Here is a 20,936-nt window from a genome sequence, read left to right as displayed (position 1 = left end):
ACTTGGGTCTCTGCATCATTTGTGGTCAGAACATAAGATATGTCTGTGTCTGTTCTACTGGTAGAGTCAAGGCCAGTCTTGCCGTCAAACTGATAAGGGAGAGAGCTGTGTTCTTGTTTTGCATTTGCTCAACGGCTGAAGTTTATGCATTTTAGCTAAGGAGAAATGGGGATTTTGGTGCAGTTTAAAAACTGCCTGCACAGTCAGATTTTGGGTTTTGGAAACCCATTCCTTCACAGCTTTGACATGGGTTAAAGTGGTCATCCACCTGGGAGCACCAGGCCCTGTCCCTCAGATAACAACACCTTCCGAGGCTCCAACAACAAGTCTTCCTGTGTCAGTGTAGCCCAGAAGCCTCCGTTCTGCATATTTGAGAGAGGAGGAGGAGGGATGGGTAGCTCCTCACAAGGCTTGCCCTTCCACACCCGTCATTCAGAAATTTATGTGGAATGTGGAACAAAGCTCATCCCCTCCTCAGAATATGCCTCTGCCTCCTGCATGCATTGTTGCACAGGACTGCACATGTGTGGAAAAGGTTGTGCATTCCAGCTCCAGATAGCAAAGCACAGATTTACAAAATTATGTGTGTGTGATAAATGTCAGAGGGGCCATCTGGTTAGGCTGCAATATAGACTGCAATGGATTGCTCTGAAGACATTTCAACACCAGGTGGAAAAAGAAAAACACGCTTCTATCCTGTCCTATATGGTGGAACCTTGGGTTACAGACGCTTCAGCTTACAGCCTCCGCTAACCCAGAAACAGTACAGTCATACCTCGGGATAAATACGCTTCAGGTTGAGCGCTTTCGGACCCGGAAGTAACGGAGCACGTTACTACCGGGTTTTGCCGCTCGCACATGCGCAGACGGTCAAAAGGATCTTGTGTTCTGTTCGGGATGCGAACAGGGCTCTGGAACGGATCCCGTTCGCATCCTGAGGTACCACTGTACCTCGGGTTAAGAACTTTGCTTCAGGATGAGAACAGAAATCGTGCTCTGGCGGCGCGGCAGCAGCAGGAGGCCCCATTAGCTAAAGTGGTGCTTCAGGTTAAGAACAGTTTCAGGTTAAGAACGGACCTCCAGAACGAATTAAGTTCTTAACCCGAGGTACCTCTGTGTTTTGCCAGAACAAAGGTCGCAACCCTAACTGCAGGGTTTTGGACCAGATGACCACTCTGCGATTCTAGAAGAGGATTAGACAAATTTCTGGGGAAGAGGACATCCAACAGCTACAAGCCTAGATGGCTCTGCTCTGCCTCCACTGTCGAGAGGCTACCCGTTGCTGGAAGGACTCAGGAAGGCGGGTCGGGAAAATTGCAGGAGCCTTCTCCGTGCTGAACGCGTGTCCACCCATTTACACGTGATCGTAGCACGTGGCGCACCCACCAGGCGACCATCGCGACACCCGATCCTCGGAGCTCCGCGACCCTCCCTGGGACCCCCCCCCCGACACACCCACCCACCGAAGGCAACCTTTGAGCAGGGGCAGGGAGCGCGCACGCACGAGCCCCTTAACCCGGGAGCAAGGGGAGGTCTTTTCCATAGCCGAGGTCAGGAGTAATTCAGCTCTTGAGCTTTCTTGTGTCTAGGTTCTCCTCCTCCCGCCACCCTCAACATGGCGGCCACACTAATCCCACTACGGCCGACGTCTAAAGCCCCACTCTCGCGTCAGGCGCCCGGATGCCGCGGGACCGCCTCCTCCCGCGCGCACCATACGTGCTTGCGTACCCACTGCCCCTCCCAACCAGGCGCCTTCCCCGTCGCCTCTCTCAATATGTCCGCAGACCGGAAGCGGGCCTTGCGGTCCCTCCCCTTCCGGAAGCAGCTGTCAGGGTGATCTGCTCAGAGGGCGCAAGATGGCAGCGGCCTCGGTGACCGTGGCGGTGGCGGCGGCGTTGGCGGCTGAGCGGGCGGCGGGCGCGTCCTTGTCCTTTCGGCGAGGCCCGGCGGGGGCGCTGCGGTTGCTGCAGGTGAGCGAGACCGGAGTGTCCGGGAGGGGAGGGGCTCCGCAGCGGTTGGCCTCGGGAGGCGGCTAGTCCTCAGTGAGGAAGAGGAGGAAGGTGCCGGCCAGTCCTGTCCTCCGCCGTCCTGGCTCCGAGGAACGTGGCTGCCTGGGCGGCTGGGTCCGACCCTGGAGGCTTTTGCCGAGGGAGCAACAGAAGCGGCGTCCTCCCGGCCGCCCATAGCTGTCAACGTTTCCCTTCTTTTAAGGGAAATTCCCTTATTCCGAATAGGATTCCTCGCAAGAAGAATTTTAACAGGGAGAAATGTAAAGTATTGCACTTGGGCAAAAAAAAATGAGAGGCACAAATGCAAGATGGGTGACACCTGGCTTGAGAGCAGTACATGTGAAAAGGATCTAGGAGTCTTGGTGGACCACAAACTTGACATGAGCCAACAGTGTGACACGGCAGCTAAAAAAGCCAATGCAATTCTGGGCTGCATCAATAGGAGTATAGCATCTAGATCAAGGGAAGTAATAGTGCCACTGTATTCTGCTCTGGTCAGACCTCACCTGGAGTACTGTGTCCACTTCTGGGCACCACAGTTCAAGAAGGACACTGACAAACTGGAACGTGTCCAGAGGAGGGCAACCAAAATGGTCAAAGGCCTGGAAACGATGCCTTATGAGGAACGGCTAAGGGAGCTGGGCATGTTTAGCCTGGAGAAGAGGAGGTTAAGGGGGGATATGATAGCCATGTTCAAATATATAAAAGGATGTCACACAGAGGAGGGAGAAAGGTTGTTTTCGGCTGCTCCAGAGAAGCGGACACGGAGCAATGGATTCAAACTACAAGAAAGAAGATTCCACCTAAACATTAGGAAGAACTTCCTGACAGTAAGAGCTGTTTGACAGTGGAATTTGCTGCCAAGGAGTGTGGTGGAGTCTCCTTCTTTGGAGGTCTTTAAGCAGAGGCTTGACAACCATATGTCAGGAGTGCTCTGATGGTGTTTCCTGCTTGGCAGGGGGTTGGACTCGATGGCCCTTGTGGTCTCTTCCAACTCTATGATTCTAAGAAAAGGGAAAAGTTGACAGCCATGCGGCCGCCCCGCTCCCCATCTTCATTCCTGACCGCCGTAGCCGGAGGGGCAGATAGGGACTCTGCTTGCAGCGGCAAGGGGCTGGAGGGGCAGAGAGGCTGATGCCTGGGCCACCAAATTGAATAAAATTTGGAGGGGGCATTGAATGGCAGTGTTCATTGACTTGGGTGGAGGGAGTGAAGGCCCCTTGCCCCCCTAGCAGTTGGCTCCTATGTCTCCACTCTCAAATGGGGGGAAGAACCCGCCACCAAATGCTATGGGCAGCTGCAGCAACGGGAAGGAGAGAGCAGCAGCCGTAGTCTGCCAGGCAATGGAGGAGGGCAAGGGGCCCCTACCAACTGTGTCTGCATTGCTTCAAGCGAGGCACCCTCAGTCCAAGTCCCCCCACCTGTAGTGCAAAAGAGACATAATGTTGATGGTAGTAAACTCTGGCTGGCCCCAAGCGCACACTTGTCTCAGGGGTTTCCCCAGCTGTGCATGCCTCTTGCTCAGGTCTCGGGTCTCCTTTCCTTCTTCCTTGGTGTACAGGTTTGCCGCAGGGCACACGCAGCAGCTGCCGCCGCCACCGCTCCTGACACACAGACAGCCACCCGCGTTAAGAAATTTGCAATATATCGGTGGAACCCAGACAACCCCGGGGAGAAACCTCGTATGCAGACATATGAAGTTGATCTGAACAAGTGAGTAGTGCTTTGAAGAAGGGGCTGGACAAGAACCCTCCGCTAAGGGATGTTGTCCACCCTTGGGTTCTCCTGTGCATCACGTTATACAATTATAGCATGTTACACAACAATTTATATGTTATGTAACAATTATAACATGTTATACAATACACACACAGCCAGGAGTATACATACATAAATGCATAACCCCAAATATCTCCTTTTGCCTTCAAATAAAATGGCATCCATCTCTAAATCATGAGAATGAAACGAAAACACAGAACAAGTCCAAGGCCAAGTTTAGCTGGTGGTCAACCCCAGAGACCTTCTCCAGTCACATAGCAGGAAATTCTTCCTGAGGAAGTGGACTTGTCAAAAGAGCCAATATCTATGTATAAAAGAAAAAGGTCCTTTACAATAGATTCTGGTGTCAAGGTATCCACCATTTCAGGCCAGGCCAGGAAGGGCAATTATCAGGTATTGTCAGCCATCTCGATTGACAGACTTGTCATGTATCTGTGATGTTTTGGGGTGGTCTTTCTTTAAAAGGGGGGTGAATACTTTCTGAGGTTGGGGCTTCTCACCTCTCTCACAAGGCGGGGTAGCGGGGAGGGACTCTGTTTGCAAACGGAATGGCCAATAAAGAAAATGGCCTTGCTTTCTACTGCCTGGTCTTTCCTCCATTTTCGTTTATTTCTTTGACCAACAAGGCGATCCATTGAGGGAGGGGAGGGCTGTATAGCAATCAGTGGCAGCAAGCAAAGGGCGTTGGTATCAGGTGTTGAGGCACAAAGATGAAGGTGCCTTCAGTTTGGCAACCCAAGATGGAGGCATTCATCAGAGCATGGGAAAATTGTAGCAGGCCCCTTCAGCAGGGCCACAAGTTAAGTCAGGCCAACTTAGCACACAGAAATGTAGCTTGCCTCCAGCTGGACTTTGCTTCAGAGCAGCCACTTCCTGCTTTTCAAAAACATGTGAATTACTGCTGCTAGCAAGTGACCTGGCATCATATTTGGTGGCTTGGACAGGTTGTGACCTTGCTGTGGTAATGCAGTGACCTCTTTCTTCTGTTTTAACCCATTTCCTTTGCTTTAAGAACACACTGTGGAGAGTGTGTAGTGGGGGGCCCATGTAAAGAAGGAGAGCAGTGGACTTAGAGATGAACAGAGAACTTGGTATTTCTCTTTCTAGATGTGGACCGATGGTTCTTGATGCCCTGATCAAGATTAAGAATGAAATGGACTCCACCCTGACCTTCCGCAGGTCTTGCAGAGAAGGTAAACTGGTGCCTTGTTTGCTGTCTTCTGAGAAGCCCAGGTGGGCTCAGGTGAACGATGGTCAAGGCAAGGCCCACCTCCAACCTGTTCACATCACAGCCTTTCTGCTGTCAGAGCATTTGAGCAACTTGATTTAGGTTGGCCTAAATGGGAGAGAGCCACCTCTCTCCATCACCTGCTAAAACCTTGTGAAGAGGCCAAATTCTGAAATCAACACATGGCAGCTTTTGCAAGTTTTGAGGTTGAGATGGTTAAAGCCCGTCTAACCAGACTTAGGAATCAGAATTGCTTAAAAAGAAGAAGAAGAGGAGTTTGGATTTGATATCCTGCTTTATCACTACGCTAAGGAGTCTCAAAGCAGCTAACATTCTCCTTTCCCTTCCTCCCCCACAACAAACACTCGTTGAGGTGAGTGGGGCTGAGAGACTTCAGAGAAGTGTGACTAGCCCAAGGTCACCCAGCAGCTGCATGTGGAGGAGCGGAGACACAAACCCGGTTCCTCCTATCAGCTTCAGCATCCTCTGACCCTCTGATGGCCATGACTGAGGCTGATGATAGTAGCTGTAGTCAAAAACAGTGGTTTTCAATTCAAAAGCCATGGGCTTTTGAAAATGTTGATATCTCTATGGTAATTATTGTATGTGAATGCTGCCATCGACCTCCTGGGTGGGTTATGTGGACCCCCTGGGGTGCATGGACCACCGATTGGCAATCTCTGGTATAAAACCCATGGAAGGCATCAGGTTCAGGAAAGTATGCTGGGACAGACCCATGACTGCCCAGGAAAAAAGGCTTTGGATATAACCCCAAAGCTCTTTGGGACAAGCGTTCTCTGTTGTTTATAATTAGATCTGTAATTGGCATACATAACGTGGCTATAAATAGCTCTGTTTAATAACATACTCTCTCCGCTTAGGCCTGTTGTAAAACAAGAAGCAAACAAATGCTGAAAGAGTTTGCACTATCTCTTCAAATTGTCACAAGATTAACTGCTTTTTAAGAGGCTTTGTGGAAAGGGAAGCAATGCTTCCTTTTGAAAAATCAAAACAGCTTTGATGTGAGGATCTTAGATGTAGGAAGGTGGAGATTTTGAGTAGGAACCAGGGAAGCGTCTTAGTTCAGTGGCAGAACATCAGCTTTGCATGCATAAGGTCCCAGGTTCAGTCCCCAGCAACTCTCAGTCAGTCTGAGAGAGACCCCTGCTGTTGTGCTGACAATGAACCCATGGCCTGACTTGATGTGAGGCAGCTTTCTGTATTCCTACGGCGGGTGGCAGTGAGCCGCCGGCCCTGTTGTGACTTGTCCTCTCCTTGTTCTAGGCATCTGTGGCTCTTGTGCAATGAACATTGGTGGAGGCAACAGTTTGGCTTGCACCACGAGGATTGACACCGACCTTGGCAAGGTCGCCAAAATATACCCTCTCCCACACATGTATGTGGTGAAGGATCTTGTACCAGTAAGTTCACACCTTCTTTGTAGCCCAGTTGGCAGAAGGTAATGTTATTTCTCTGGAAGCAGGAGAACTAAGAAAATATAGCAGAATGTATTGGGGTGCCAAGTTTTTGTCTCTGAGATGGCCCCCTGCCCTTGTACAGGGGTGAGGGGCTCTGAGATGTAGGGGGCTGTCCAACTGGGCCCAGCTTTTGCCCCTTCTTGAGTCTGTTGCACTCAATAAATGCTTTTTCCCATTCCAGGACTTGAGCAACTTCTATGCCCAGTACAAAGCCATCCAGCCGTATTTGAAAAAGAAGGACGAGTCCAAGCAAGGCAAAGAGCAATATCTCCAGTCCATAGAAGATCGGGAGAAGCTGGTCAGTACTCCTCTTTTCTTTTCATTCTGCTTCATTGGTGTTTTGGCCTGTCTTAACTTCTTCCCACGGGGAGGCAGCCTCTAGTACTGGCAGCTGCAGTCTCACCTCCCCGGGTCACCCCTCCTTCCTGTCCTGAGACCCCCATCACTGAGAGGCCTGCCTGGCTTACTCCACTTCAGGGTTCTGCTCCTCCACTGTCAGAGGAAGCCCTCTCTTGTCCCTGCTGCTGCCCAAGAGCTCTGCTTAAGAAGTGCCTCCAGGAACTGAACCCGTTGTGCACCAAGCCCCTGCCACTAGTTTTTATGGGCACCTAAGAAGAGCCCTGAAGCAAGATCAGGCCCATCTTGCCCAGTATCCTCTCTTCCTGTGGGGCATCTTCGAGCAGGACAGGAGCACACACCCCTCTCTGGCCCTTTGCTCCCCAGCAATTGGCACACGCGAAGGCTTCTTACCTCTGGCAATGGAAGTACTGCATAACCGTAGCCATCAAAACCCTTGTCCTCCTCCGTGAATTTGTCTAAATCCCCCTTTCAAGCCATGAATCTGCCCCACCCCACCTCAGCCTCTTTTTCTGCCCAGGAAGTTGTGCATCCTTCATTTTGCTGAGTGGCAGCTGCTCCTGCTGCTGCTCTGGGCTTTGAGGCTGAGATAGTCTAGGAGATGAAAATGGCCTCCTTTCCTCAAGGAGTCCTGCCTGGTCACTCGGAGGCAAAGCTGAGTTGCCTGGGGCAATTGGGCAGGGGTCTGCACATCGAGCCTGGCTAAAAGACCGGTGCAGTTCTTAGCGGAGAGGTGGAAGCCCCTCTCCCGCTTCATGCCCCCAAGTGGCCTCCTTCAGCAGATCACTGACCTTCCTCCCCTTGAAGGGTCTTACAGGAGCCTTTGGGGCAAACCGAGGGTGGCTCATCTCCATCAGCCTGGAGCCAGGTGGGAGGAGGGCAGTTCCATTATGGCAGAGCCTGGAGCCAGGCAGGGGATCTCTATCCCATTCATCTTCTCCCTTTCCTGGAGGCACATGTAGTGAAACAGGAGCTGCAGTTACTGCACACAAGCTGTGACACACACGCACACTATGCGCAATTTTTGGCTTACAGATTTGCCATTTGATGTGATGACAGTGGTACCTTGTCTTGGGTGGTTTCAGAAGACCTCTAAGTGGCATTTCAGTGGCCCTGTCAGTGGCTGCTCCTTGCCACTGCGGTTTGGGAGGGAGCTTTCCGTGTTTCAAGGCAGCGCACCCCTGAAAAACACTTGCTAGGGAACAAACTGGCATTGTGGCAGCCCACCGAGCCCCTTTCCCTTGCTTTTGTTCACTTCATCGGAGGTTGTCTGGGTGGACTGGGACCCACGCAAGGTGTTCCTCTGGTGGGGCTGTGCTTCATTTTCCCTCGTGGCAGATGCTAAATAGTCCTTTGACTCTGTGGCTCCTCTTTTGCTCCCTGCCAGGACGGGCTATACGAATGCATCCTCTGTGCCTGCTGCAGCACCAGCTGCCCCAGTTACTGGTGGAACGGAGACAAGTACCTGGGCCCCGCTGTGCTCATGCAGGTAACAAGACCAGAAGTGCCCACTGGCTGCCAGGGAATAGCTGGGTGGGGAAGCCCAGAACTCAATCCATCTTGCCAGTGGGGCAGGGAGACTCCTGCCAATCATCAGTGGGGTATGAGGGGAAAGGAGGACCAGGTATGGGGTGATGCTCAGTGGTTCTCAGGTTGAAGGAGGGAGAGGCTGTGATGGACAGGAGCCAGGGGATGCGTTTCTGGTGGGCTAGCAGGTGGGTGCAGAAGACCCTGGAAAGAGAAGAGGGAGTCAGCTGAATGGGCAAAAGGTGTCATGGTGAAAGGCAGAGGGAGGGGGAAGGAGTGTCAGGCATTGCATGGCGATTCCTGCCTCCCACCAGTTGGAATAAATAAAGAGACAGGACACCAAAATCTTAGGTTAAGGGGCGAAATTGGCCACAACTTTACAGGGACGCAGGTGGCGCTGTGGGTTAAAGCCTCAGCGCCTAGGACTTGCCGATCGAAAGGTCGGCGGTTCGAATCCCCGTGGCGGGGTGCGCTCCCGTCTTTCGGTCCCAGCGCCTGCCAACCTAGCAGTTCGAAAGCACCCTCGGGTGCAAGTAGATAAATAGGGACCGCTTACCAGCGGGAAGGTAAACGCCGTTTCCGTGTGCAGCTCTGGCTCGCCAGAGCAGCGATGTCACGCTGGCCACGTGACCCGGAAGTGTCTCCGGACAGCGCTGGCCCCTGGCCTCTTGAGTGAGATGGGCGCACAACCCCAGAGTCTGTCAAGACTGGCCCGTACGGGCAGGGGTACCTTTACCTTTACCTTTACTTATTGGTTACAGGTAAGAGCGGTATTGGCTTTAGGCATGGGTCCTATCAGACTATCCGGCATGAGAACCGGAAAGGGTTAACACCAGCAGGGGGAGCCACTGAGATGAACATCCCTAGGCACTCAACGAGGGGTCACCGCTCAGGGGCGCGCTTTAGGCCCTAGCTTCCATAGGTTTCGGGCGAGGCCCCTGGAATCCTTTATCGGACTACCCTTAAATATTTGGGGGAGGTGATGGCACTCCTTCCCCCGACTCATCTGCATAATAATACCCTTACCAATGCCTAACTGCCAAACCAAAGGCGTTGTGACGATTTGCTACGAGGTAGGCGAAAAAACCAAATGGGTTTAAATGAATGCCAATTAGCCAAGTGGAAAAATTCCTACCAGACTCCTTGCGGCGACCAACCGAGGTTCATAGCAAAGTCCGAGGGAAAACCTAGAGGGTGGATGGGTGGGAAACCGCAGCTGGGGTGAGGAAGGAAAGGGGCGATCTTGGGCCGCGCCGACCTTAGGTGACCCAAGCCCCGCCCTTGCAGCCAGCCAATTGGCTGGCCCTGGGGCTGACGCAGGTTGTGCAGAGCCGCAGCCAGCCCCACACGGATGTTGGTGGGCGTGAGCCCGCAAACCCTCCCCTCCTTATGTCGGCAGTGGCTTTAGGGAGACCCCTGGGCATGTAAGCCCCTCTTCTGTGCAAAGATTCACACCCAGCACCCTCTTTTTCTGTCTTCCAGGCTTATCGTTGGATGATTGACTCTCGGGACGATTACACAGAGGAGCGCCTAGCTCAGCTGCAGGACCCCTTTTCCCTATACCGTTGCCACACCATCATGAACTGCACAAAGACTTGCCCCAAGGTGAGGGCTCTCCCCCCTCCCCCCGCCAGCACAGTCCACACTGGGGGAATGGAGGGGAGGGAAGAAGCTGGCAGTCGTTTCTCTCCCCCTTCCCCCAGGGGCTTCGCCAGAAATGCTGTTGGGACACTTTGAGAAGGACTTTGGGATGCTTCTGGCTCCCTGTGCGGCTGTTCTGGGCTTGTTTATGCAGGCTGCTCTGCTGTGTTTTCTTGGAAATGGGTGACTCATTCCATGTGGGTCAGGGGCAGGTGGCGGCCAGGATGGGGAACTCGGGGTGTTGCTGCACTCCCAGCAGCCCCATCATGCCAGTCAGCAGGGTTGGTGGTCATGGACTTCTGCAGGTGAGAATCATATTCCAGCAGCACCTTGAGGGCTCTTGTCTCTCCCCATCTGCCAGTTATCGTGCAAAGGGATGAAGGGAGCTCCCTACCTGCTGCCACATTTCCATTTGCCTCTTGGATGTGCAGATGTTGTCTTCTTGTGTCGGACGTGGCAATGGGGTTGCACTAGCAGTTGAAGGACTTTTTCCACCTTTCCTGTTCTTGTTTCAGGGGCTGAACCCTGGAAAAGCGATTGCTGAGATCAAGAAGATGATGGCCACCTACAAGGAAAAGGCCGCCAGCGCCTGACATCCCTTCAGGGCCTTTGCTTCTCAGCTCCACTTACCCTGCCCCTTGCCGGAAGTTAGCTAACTTATATTTGCGGTGTCAGGCCCTGCCCGGTTTGTGTGGGTTTTCTCCACGGGCATTCATGTACGATGAAAGCTTGCAAGGATTAATAAAAGTCATTAGCAAATCTCTCTCTCTCTTGATTCACCTTCCTCCCCACCCTGTTTGTGTCCTTAGACTGGTCCCCTCTCTTTGTCTCCTGCTTGCGGACTGGATGGGACTGAAGGTTTCTTTTTTGGGGGGGGGGAGTGTTGGGTTTGTACAGAACGATCCCAAAGGGGACAGGAAGGTTGGGCGAGAGTGAGCATAGCTTGAAGGTAGCAACGTGGGGCTGCTTCCAACCTTCTGTAGGCTCTGCGATGAGAAGCAGTGTTTTATTATGGCAGCCTCTTCCCCCACAACTTGGAGCCCCTAATCCGTCCTTGTCTCTAAAGCTTCCGTATTATTTCCTTTGGGGCTCCTGTTCTTCCTCTATGTTGACAGTCCAAGCCAGCTGGAACCTGCCAAACCAGTTGGAAAAGGTCCAGGCAGGTTCCAACTTGCCCAGACCAGTTTAAACTGGCCTAGACTGGTTGGAACTAGCTCATACTGGTTGCAACAGGTCTAGGCTGGTTTGAACTGGTCAAAGCCGTTTGAACCGGTCAAGACTGGTTTGCGCCGGCCGAAGCCAGTTTGAACCAGTCTAGGCTGGTTTGAACCGATCTAGGGTGGTTTGTGCTGGTTTAAGCCAGTTTGGCCGATCCAAATCAGTTTGAACTGGTCTAGGCCGGTTTGTGGGGGTCCAAGCCGGTTTGAACCGGTCTATGCCCTGATCATCTGTGGGCCTGGGCTCTTGGGGTCCCAAAACTGCTCTCAAAGGGAACATCGGGGCTTGGCCCCCCTTCTTGTTACAAAAGTAATGTCCTCCTTTAGATGGAGGTGGCATGGGGGGGGGCTTGTTGCATCACTTTCCTTCATCTTTATTACTAACTTCATTCCAGTATCACTTATTGCATCCACAACTGCCCACAGGCCTGACTTTCTCAGAGTGTCTGGAGTGCCTGCCGGGTTGCTGACGTCACTCCGGGTTGGAGTTGCTGCCACTTCTCCAGGTTCGGCTCCTCTCACAGCTCCCAGGGCCTCCAATGCTGAAGTGCCTATAATCTCCTTTTCCTGGGGGGCTTGGACTTTGGCAATTTGGGCTTGATTTCGTACCAGCACTGGGGCTGGCAAGGAGGGCACATCCGGAATGCTAGATGGAGCTTGTAATAATTGGACTGCAGCGGGTGGCTGGACTGGAGGTGATGGCACAATCCTGGCCGAAGGGGCATATGGAGGCGGAAAGAGAAAATTCTCCTCTTCTGGGTGGCCCTGGTAGATCTTCTTAGCAGGGCTGGAGGCTTGGGTTTATCTATGTTTTTTTCGGGCCTCCTGCTTCACTGCTAAAATCCGGCAGGTGTCGCCCTTGCACTTCATCATCCATGGAGGATTTTTCATGCAAGCATTATACCACTGATCAAGATAGGGAAATTGATCTGGGTGGCCTCCTGGGTCCCTAGTTACTGAGACCCAAACTAGGCGGCACAATTCCACATCAAATCTACCTTCTGAAGGCCATTTCGGAAAGCCACTTCTGACCTCGGAAGGAGGTGGTGTTGCGGCCTTCACGCCCCCAACACGCACGCGGAAGCTGGCTCCAAGCCCCGCGCGATCTGGGGAATCCTCGGCCGTGTCATCCCCAGGCCAGCTTTTCTATACAAGGGGGTGTTCAGTTAACGATGCAATACCACAGGAACTGTGTTCTGTGAGGTATGCCCCCTTTGATCAAGCAGTAAAGCTTATTTGGCGATTTGACAGGGGAGCCCTTTTAGCTAAGTGCGACATCGAGTCTGCCTTTCGTCTTCTTCCAGTTCACCTGGACGACTTCCGTTGGCTGGGTTTTAAATTTGAAGGGGCGTATTTTATAGATAAAGCCATGCCCATGTGATGCTCAGTAGCATGTGCAGCCTTTGAGACCTTTATTTTTTTTTAAAAAAAATATTTATTACTTTTAAACCTTACAAAAAAGAAAAAAGAAAAGAAAAAAGAAAGAATAAACAATACAATACAATACAATACAATATATACACAATACACAACACAACATTAACACAAACTAAACAAGACAGAGCAAAAACAATTTAAAACACACATTATACCATTTCAATATCATATCTTACATTCCCTTGTTTCAGCGACCTCCTCACACCTCCCTTTTTGTATTCCACTTCTATTAAATGATTCGGCAATTCCTTTCCATCTTCCTTTATTTTCTGTCATAATAATTGTCTTAACATATTTTAACCTTATTTTCCCTTTAAAACTCCAATGACCTATTTGTACTTAATTCCTTCTAACATTTCTACTAAAGCCATATAACTTCATTCCAACATTTTTCTAACACTCATTAATTTTACAATATTTCTATAAATAGTCTTTAAACTTTTTCCAATCTTCTTCCACTGTCTCTTCTCCCTGGTCTCGGATTCTGCCAGTCGTTTCCGCCAATTCCATATAGTCCATCAACCTGGTAATCTTCTGTCCGAGGCTCTTAACTCTTTTCCAAGTCCCTTCTGCAAGTCTTCTTCGTATTTATACATGCACTTTACTTTGTCTTCTACTGATCTTATTCTTACAGCCTTTGAGACCTTTAGCACCTTTCTTTAGCACCTATTTTCAGCAGCTTACACCATCACCTTTTTCGGCGCCTTGTGAATATGCGAGGTGGTTTGCGACGACCATCCAGATTTTGTTGCACATGGGATCCTCTTAAAGGATATGACACTATCTCGCTCAGATCTAGTTCTCCATATCCGGAGCTCAAAAACTGATCAGCTAGGTAAAGGGGCCCTAACTCGGCTTATAGCAACTCAAAAGAAAGGGCCATATCCAGTAAAGGACGCAAGACGATTTATATATTTGAGGCCAAATACCCCTGGACCATTTTTCATACATGCAGATGGCTCCCGCCTTACAAGACATCAGTTTACACGCGTTATGCGTAAGGCAATTGCTGCTTGCGGTTTTCCCCCAGCTGAATTTGTGGCCCACTCATTTCGGATTGGGGCAGCCACTACAGTGGTACACTTAGGCCTTCCGGCTGAAAGGATAAAGGATCTGGGTCGATGGGATGCGGATGCTTTTAAAGGGTACATTTGGAGGCCTTTATGACTGTTTTCACCACTCCTGACCCCTCCTTGTTATGCTCTTTTCCTTTTAGGTGACGTGGTTGTGCGCATTTGGATCATAGGCAATAGACTCGTCCACTGGGCCAGAAACCGTGTTGGGGGGGTTAAGGAGGCTAATTACCCCCATCATAGCCTCCAAATTACCTTGTGTGGGTCGGAGAGATGTTATTGTCAGCCATCTTCCAATGCGCCCCCTAGTGGCCCCCCACTAGGTACGGCAAATGACTGATGGGGGCGGGGGGAAAAACTTTCCTTTCTTTTCTTATGTGATTAAACAAGAATCCCCTCCCCTTATGAGTTATGAGTCAGAAATGTCGTTTTAAGGACTTAAGCTGTGGATTTAAGGCTGTGTGGAGATAAACTTTCGAACCAAAGCATGTTTCAAGAAGAGCCTGGAAGGTATAAGAGCTTTGGAATGACACAGTTAAAAATGCCGTCGCCATATTGGGAAGCTCTGTTGGAGGGCTTGAGTCTGGGAGGAGAAAGAGAGAAACAAAGCTGTTTATATATGGTGGATTAAACTCCTCAGTGGGACTTAGGAGCGACAGTTTCGCAAGATTATGATGGAAAGAGTGATGTTATCTATGAAGGAGATGATATATGGAAACCATCTTGTTTTGAGGATTGGAAGAACGGAAAATTCACACAGGATTATTATTACTATTGGTGTTTATCGGCTTAAGGAGACTATCAGAAGAGATCATAAAGAAAGAAGAGAAAATATATGAACAAGATGTGATGGAATGAGACCAAGATGGCGACGGAGAAAGCAGCCTAGTCAGTGTCCGCTGCTTTTAGTTAAGTTTTAAAGTAGTTTTTAAGTAGTTTTTAGCCACTTCTTGGTTTTAAACTCTCAGTTTTAACGTCTTACCGGCTGTTTTATCACCTCCTCGCTTCTCTTTGCCTTTAGTTTATCGTTTTATTGTTTTAGTTTATTGTTTTATTGTTTTACTGACTCGCTGGGCAAGAGAAAGTCGCCAGAGAAAAGACCTTCACCATCCTCTGTCAGCCTGTTCCTGGTGACCTAGATGTTGGAGAAAAATCTTTAAGCTGCACAAAGAGAAACTCCCCTGTTTAAGGTGAGGCCTTTGGGAGTTTCCCTTTCATCTGAGACCGACCCGTGGTGGGCCCTGCGATAAGCTTTGAAGGAGAATCCTATATTAGTCTTACTCCTGGTCGGAGTAGGACTTCAAAGGAATGGTCTGCGTTGCTTACCTGTTTGCCGGCTTGTGAGGGTGAAGGTGAAGACGCCGACTTTTATATGAACAGGCAGTGAAATATACCCCCACTGCAAGTGCTGGTAGACTAGAAGGAAATATTTATCTCCTGAGCTGACGTTGAAATATTATCCCCCCTCTTCTCGTTATCTGGATTATGGGATATGGGAAACGAGGAGATAGTCCCCATTCCCTTTCCGAGATCTAAGCAAACAAGGATGGAACCATGTCACTTTAAAGAAGGGAGTAATCTACTGGATTGTTCCTACATGGTAGAAACTCAGAACCATTTCAACCCATTGATTGATTGCGCGTCAGCACTTAAAGACGAAGAGTGAACAATTCCACAATTAACATGCAATGTGGCCAACAGTAAGAGTGTAGTCTCTCCACAGAAGGAGGAACTGGTCCTTGGCACGACCAATCATATGACATTTGAACAGCCCCATTTAATAATCGAAACCTTGCACTGTATATTCAAAAGACTAGATGATCTTTCGTCCCAGCTGCACAGCCTCCAACAAAAGCTAGTTATTATTTCCCCAGCGTCAGCCGGTGTTAAGTCCCTTGAAGAGAGGAAGCGGACGAGGAGTTTGTCCTTAAATAACAAACGTACTGGAAAATTCAAATACAACCTTAACCTTCAATTAGGTCATCAATCCTTGATCTTAACACCAAGGAAAGTGAGCCTAACTATACAAAATGGGGACCCAAAATGGAGAACTCTGGGTGGTGCCAAGGATCTCCTAAAGGTGCTTTTAAATATGGAGGCAACACAAATTGACCTCTGTGCAGTCCTCCCCCTTGTCCATCATCATAAATCCCAGAGAGTCCTGCTTGCGTTCCAATCCACAAAAATTCCCACTATCATATTACGAAAGAAAGCATTTTTGTTTCGCTGTGGGATAGTACCAACAAGAGCCTTTATAGACCCTACGCCTAAACCCCTATTGTTGACGGCAATAACCAAAGAGGGCTCAAAATCTGCTAAACCCGATCCACCAGTGGACACCGGAGTGGGTGTTCTACCCCAGGAGAAGAGTTATGTGGCCTCTACTCCCCTAGCAAAGAACCATGACCATCCGGAAAGTGGCCTGACTCCACCAGAAGAGATCGAACTCATTGCCTCCTTTGCAGATTTACCAGTGGTGGAACAAAAAGAAATTATCAATAGACTGGAATCACTTAAAACCCAACTTATTAGGAAGCTCAGCACCAGAATCCTCACGCACAGTGAACATGACTCCCTAGAAGAACCAGATCATATGGATCTCTCAATATCTAATGTTAAATGTATGTCGGCAATGGAGGATAAGATACAACCCCAAGAAGCAACTACCAGTCCTTCCCTCCAAGCAGAACAACCCTCTGTGCTCTTAATAGATTTACATGACCGTCCATCGAAAAACATACCTGAAGAAGGCAGCACACAACAGGAAAAATCCCCTTCTACACATTCATCGATGCCAGACCTGGAACCTTCTTATAGCACTGACCAATTAAGAGAAGAGGTGCCTTTGCCAACCTTCCCAAATAGCCCTCTCGCCCAGCCTCATCCCTCCTTGTGGAGTATTATGGATTCAACAGCAAGACCAGTGGCGGAACTGATTGAAGACCCAACAGGCCACATAAATCAAGTAGCCCAAAAGTCCAGTAGCAGGCTACAGAGAGACCAAACTTCTGACGAGATAGCTGGTTCACCCCGGGCGGCCCACCAAACTCTTTTGGAAAAGGGGTCCGCCCCTGTTCAAGGTCCTACTCCTAATAGATCGAGTGGCCAAGCTCAACAGTCAGATGACCCTGTAAATCCCACTCAGCCTTTACGAGAGGTTTTTCATCAGAGGAAGATAACTGATTTCTTTATTGGCTCCCCTCTTCCCGTATTAAAGTCAAGCCAATTTTCCGAATGACAGTCAATTGGAGGAACGGGGAAATCCCAGCCTTCAATATTAAGTTGGAACATTGCTGGATGGAAAAGTAAAAAATTAGATCCAGAATTCCAAAAATATATTAATTCCTTTCTTATCATACTATTACAAGAAACTTGGGTGGAGAAGGAAATTGAGTTAAATGGCTTTGAGTTTATATGTCTGCCTGCCAGCCCGTCAACAAATGGTGGCCGCCCTAAAGGTGGCCTTACAATTGGTATCTCCCTTAAACTTCGGGCTAAACTTTCACTAGTGCATGCATTTCCGCCTTATGCTATTACCGGACTGATCTCTGGTGGAAACTTCTCTTTATTGGTTACAAATGTCTATTTCCCTCTGGGTGGATTATCAGCTGATCTTACTTTTAGATGGGAATCCCTAGAGGATTTTTTAATTTCTTGTTATCTTAAATATCCCAATGTCCCCTCCATTATTGGAGGCGATTTTAATGCTTGGATAGCCTCAAACTGCGAGGCTCTTAAAAAGTCTAAGTGGTGGATTGACCCCGGCACTGAAGCTTACGATCTAGTATACATCCCCACTAGAATATCAAAGGATGTAAAAGTCAATAAGGCCGGAGTGATGCTTTACCGGATGACTCTACGCCTTAATTTAATTATATTAAATGGCAGGTGTCCTCCAGACATACCAGGAGAGTTCACCCACCTGGGGTTAAAATCAAACAGTGTTCTTGACTATGTATTGGTTTCCCGGGATCTATTTTTGAATGTCACCTCTTTTAAAATTGATAATGCCCAATTCAGTAACCATCTTCCCCTGACAACCAAGTTATGTGTTGACTGGCAGTTGCTTGACCACTCCCACCCAATCCCGGTGATTGTGGAGTCGTCCACTAAAACAAAGGGGATTAGATGGTCCCCTGCCCTCGCTCATAGATATACGGATTTTATCTGAGAAAAGTTTTCTGGTGATCAGCCGGACGTAGGAATAGTCCCGCGTGATCCTATTACCTGTATGAATTTTTTTTCTTGCCTGATAGAAGTTTTAACTCGCTTTTTTACTTCTCCAACCTATGGAGTTAAAAACGATTATGTTAAATTTGGCATCCCTTGGTTCAACTCTGCTTGCAAACTAGCCAGACTCCATTTACATACAATATATAATGACTATAAACTTTCCGGAGCTCCGGCCTTACCTCCATCTTATTCCCTGGCTAAAAAAGCATACAAACAGGCCCAGAAATCGGCCAAACGGGAATGGCATTTAAATCGTTGGCAGACTATAATTTCTGCCTCAAAATCTCATAACTCCTGGAAATTTTGGTCCTTAATAAAGGGAAGAAACATGAAGTATCCCTTAACGGTGATCCCGGCTCCTACATGGGAGCAGTTCCTGATAAAATATTTCTCAGTGGCAGAAGCTCCAGCCACTCATTGGAGACCTTCTAACCCCTTCCCGTCTGGCCCAATACCAACCCTGCAGAAATCTTAGAATTGATAGCTGAGCTGAAAACTGGTAAGGCCCCTGGGCCAGATTTGGTCCCTGTTGAGGCTATAAAGCTTCATTCTGCATGGTGGGCAGGGATTTTAGCTAAAACGTTCGATGCAATAAATGCCACGGGCTTAATACCAGGAATGTGGAAGGAGGCCATTATAATTCCTATCTACAAAAAAGGCCCTCCCGGTGACCCAGGGAATTATCGGAATATCAGTCTGCTATCGTCCATTGGGAAAATATATGCCCGTTTTTTGCTGGCAAGGTTGATGAAATGGTCAGTTGAGGCTGACCTGATTGGACATGAGCAAGCTGGATTTAGATTAAACCGATCCACAACAGACCAGGCAATTATTCTTTATCACTTAGCCCGGAAATACTCGACACCTCGGCGGGGCCAACTTTGCGCTGCTTTCATAGATTTGAAAGCTGCGTTTGATAGTATTCTGAGGAAATTACTATTGGATAAACTTGCTTGTTGGGGAATAGATAGAAGGCTCCTGTGGCTTATCTCCCAACTTCATGCCGGGTCCGTGGCCAGGGTGAGATTATCCCCTGCTGGAGACCTGACAAACCCAGTGCCAGTAAATAAGGGTGTACGCCAGGGTTGTATTTTAGCGCCTCTTCTTTTTAACTTATTTACCAGTGATATGAGGTACCCAGTAGCCATCTCACAAAAATTTATCCACACCCCTCATATAGCAGATTACCGTTGTCCTTTACTTCTCTACACAGATGATGCAGTACTACTCTCTTACTCCAGAGTGGGTTTAAGGAGGGCACTAAAGATTTTTGCGACATATTGCCATTCTAACCATCTGTCTATCAACCACACCACGTCCAAAGTACTGATATTTTCAAGGAGTCGAAAACTTTATTCATGGAAACTGGAGGGCACGAAAATCGAACAAGTACATAAATTTAAATATTTAGGAATTTATTTTCAATATAATTTAGGGTGGAAAGCGCACATTGAATATCTTCAAAACAAGACAAAAGCCCTATCACACTCCCTCCTCCATTTTTTCTACTCTGAGGGGGCCTTATTCATCCCTGCGGCCTTGAAAGTGTATAGCATCAAAGTGATGGCCACAATGGCCTATGCTGCACCTTTATGGGCTGCCTTTGCAAACCTCTCACCTTTAGAGTCACTCCAAAGCCAATTCTTACGCCGACTTCTAAAATTACCAACATGCTTAAGTAATGCGGCTATTTGCTTAGAAATGAAGATCCCCTCAGTGGAGTTATATGGAGGAGAGTTTTGATTTATTGGATATCCCTATGGCATAAACTCCCGAACCACTATCTCATTCAATGCATGTGGCGGGATGACTTCACAAATTTGTGGTCAGGAAAAATCCATGCCAAATTGCTGTCCTATGAGATCTCGCCCACGGAATTGCTCAAACTGGATCTAAATGTGGCAAAAAGGTGTATAAATCAAAGGCTACATGATGCGGAGCTATTCCAAAATTTCGTAGCTGGTGGTGGAGCCTGCTCGCCGTTAAATTTCGGCATAACCCCTATCTACCGCGCTCCGTCCTACTTAACATCGCTTATGGCCGCGTCTCACCGATATGTCTTCATTAGAGCTAGGTTCAATGTCTTTCCAACAAATGTGCTGAGACATAGATTCACTAAGGGCCAAGTCTCTTCAATGTGTGCTTGTGAAATGAAAACATCTGAATCTCTACATCATGTTATGTTTATCTGCCCTTTGTACAGTTCAGCCCGTGCTCCATAATCCAGCCTATGGCTGACAAACCAGTAGACCTACAGCTTGCCTGGGTTCTCCAAGATGTGGATCCTTATATTAAACTAGGTAAAGGTAAAGGTACCCCTGCCCGTACGGGCCAGTCTTGACAGACTCTGGGGTTGTGCGCCCATCTCACTTAAGAGGCCAGGGGCCAGCGCTGTCCGGAGACACTTCCGGGTCACGTGGCCAGCGTGACATCGCTGCTCTGGCGAGCCAGAGCCGCACACGGAAACGCCGTTTACCTTCCCGCTGGTAAGCGGTCCCTATTTATCTACTTGCACCCGGAGGTGCTTTCGAACTGCTAGGTTGGCAGGCGCTGGGACCGAGCAGCGGGAGCGCACCCCGCCGCAGGGATTCGAACCGCCGACCTTTCGATCGGCAAGTCCTAGGCGCTGAGGCTTTAACCCACAGCGCCACCTGCGTCCCTATATTAAACTACAGGTTGCTAAATTCCTAACAGCCGTCCTCTCGTACAAGAGACGGAATGGAATGTTAGCTGATTATTGATAGTTATAAGAATTTTCTATAATGACATCAAATATTGATTTTAGTGTAGTGCCTAAGTTTTTTTAATTTTAATCTTAAACTTTTCTTATGAATGGCTAATATCTGTCTTTGTGAGTTGTGAACTGTGTTATACTACTTGTGGTTTGTACGAGTCCGCAGTTTTATTTGATTTGTTTTGTTGTGTTGTGTTTCATGGTGGGCGTAAAGCCCAATAAA

At 48.9% G+C, this 20,936-nt stretch overlaps 2 protein-coding genes across 6 annotated transcripts in view; one reads left to right on the top strand and one right to left on the bottom strand.

Annotated features, from left to right (window-relative positions):
• The window catches only part of MFAP2 (microfibril associated protein 2), an 89,963-nt gene that overhangs the window by 16,470 nt on the left and 52,557 nt on the right, over nt 1-20,936 (bottom strand). For 3 of the 5 annotated variants that reach the window (XM_081923165.1, XM_081923166.1, XM_081923168.1), the window contains exon 1: nt 1,474-1,558. The exons of 1 other annotated variant lie outside the window; for it this stretch is intronic. In XM_081923165.1, the coding sequence (XP_081779291.1) occupies nt 1,474-1,543 (70 nt within the window). In that variant the 5' untranslated portion in view covers nt 1,544-1,558. Of the gene's footprint in view, nt 1-1,473; nt 1,584-20,936 lie in introns of those variants that run through there. One more of the 5 variants, XM_081923167.1, reaches the window with a different exon arrangement.
• Nucleotides 1,814-10,782, top strand: SDHB (succinate dehydrogenase complex iron sulfur subunit B). The gene is made up of 8 exons (XM_081923156.1): nt 1,814-1,970; nt 3,571-3,722; nt 4,896-4,981; nt 6,301-6,437; nt 6,676-6,792; nt 8,239-8,340; nt 9,861-9,983; nt 10,535-10,782. The coding sequence occupies exons 1-8, from the start codon at nt 1,857-1,859 to the stop codon at nt 10,610-10,612; spliced, it is 909 nt and encodes a 302-aa protein (XP_081779282.1). The 5' UTR covers nt 1,814-1,856; the 3' UTR covers nt 10,613-10,782.

Source organism: Podarcis melisellensis (genome assembly GCF_964234715.1).
Source record: "Podarcis melisellensis genome assembly, chromosome: 8".
Taxonomy (NCBI): domain Eukaryota; kingdom Metazoa; phylum Chordata; class Lepidosauria; order Squamata; family Lacertidae; genus Podarcis; species Podarcis melisellensis.
This window is presented reverse-complemented; position numbering and strand designations above follow the sequence as displayed.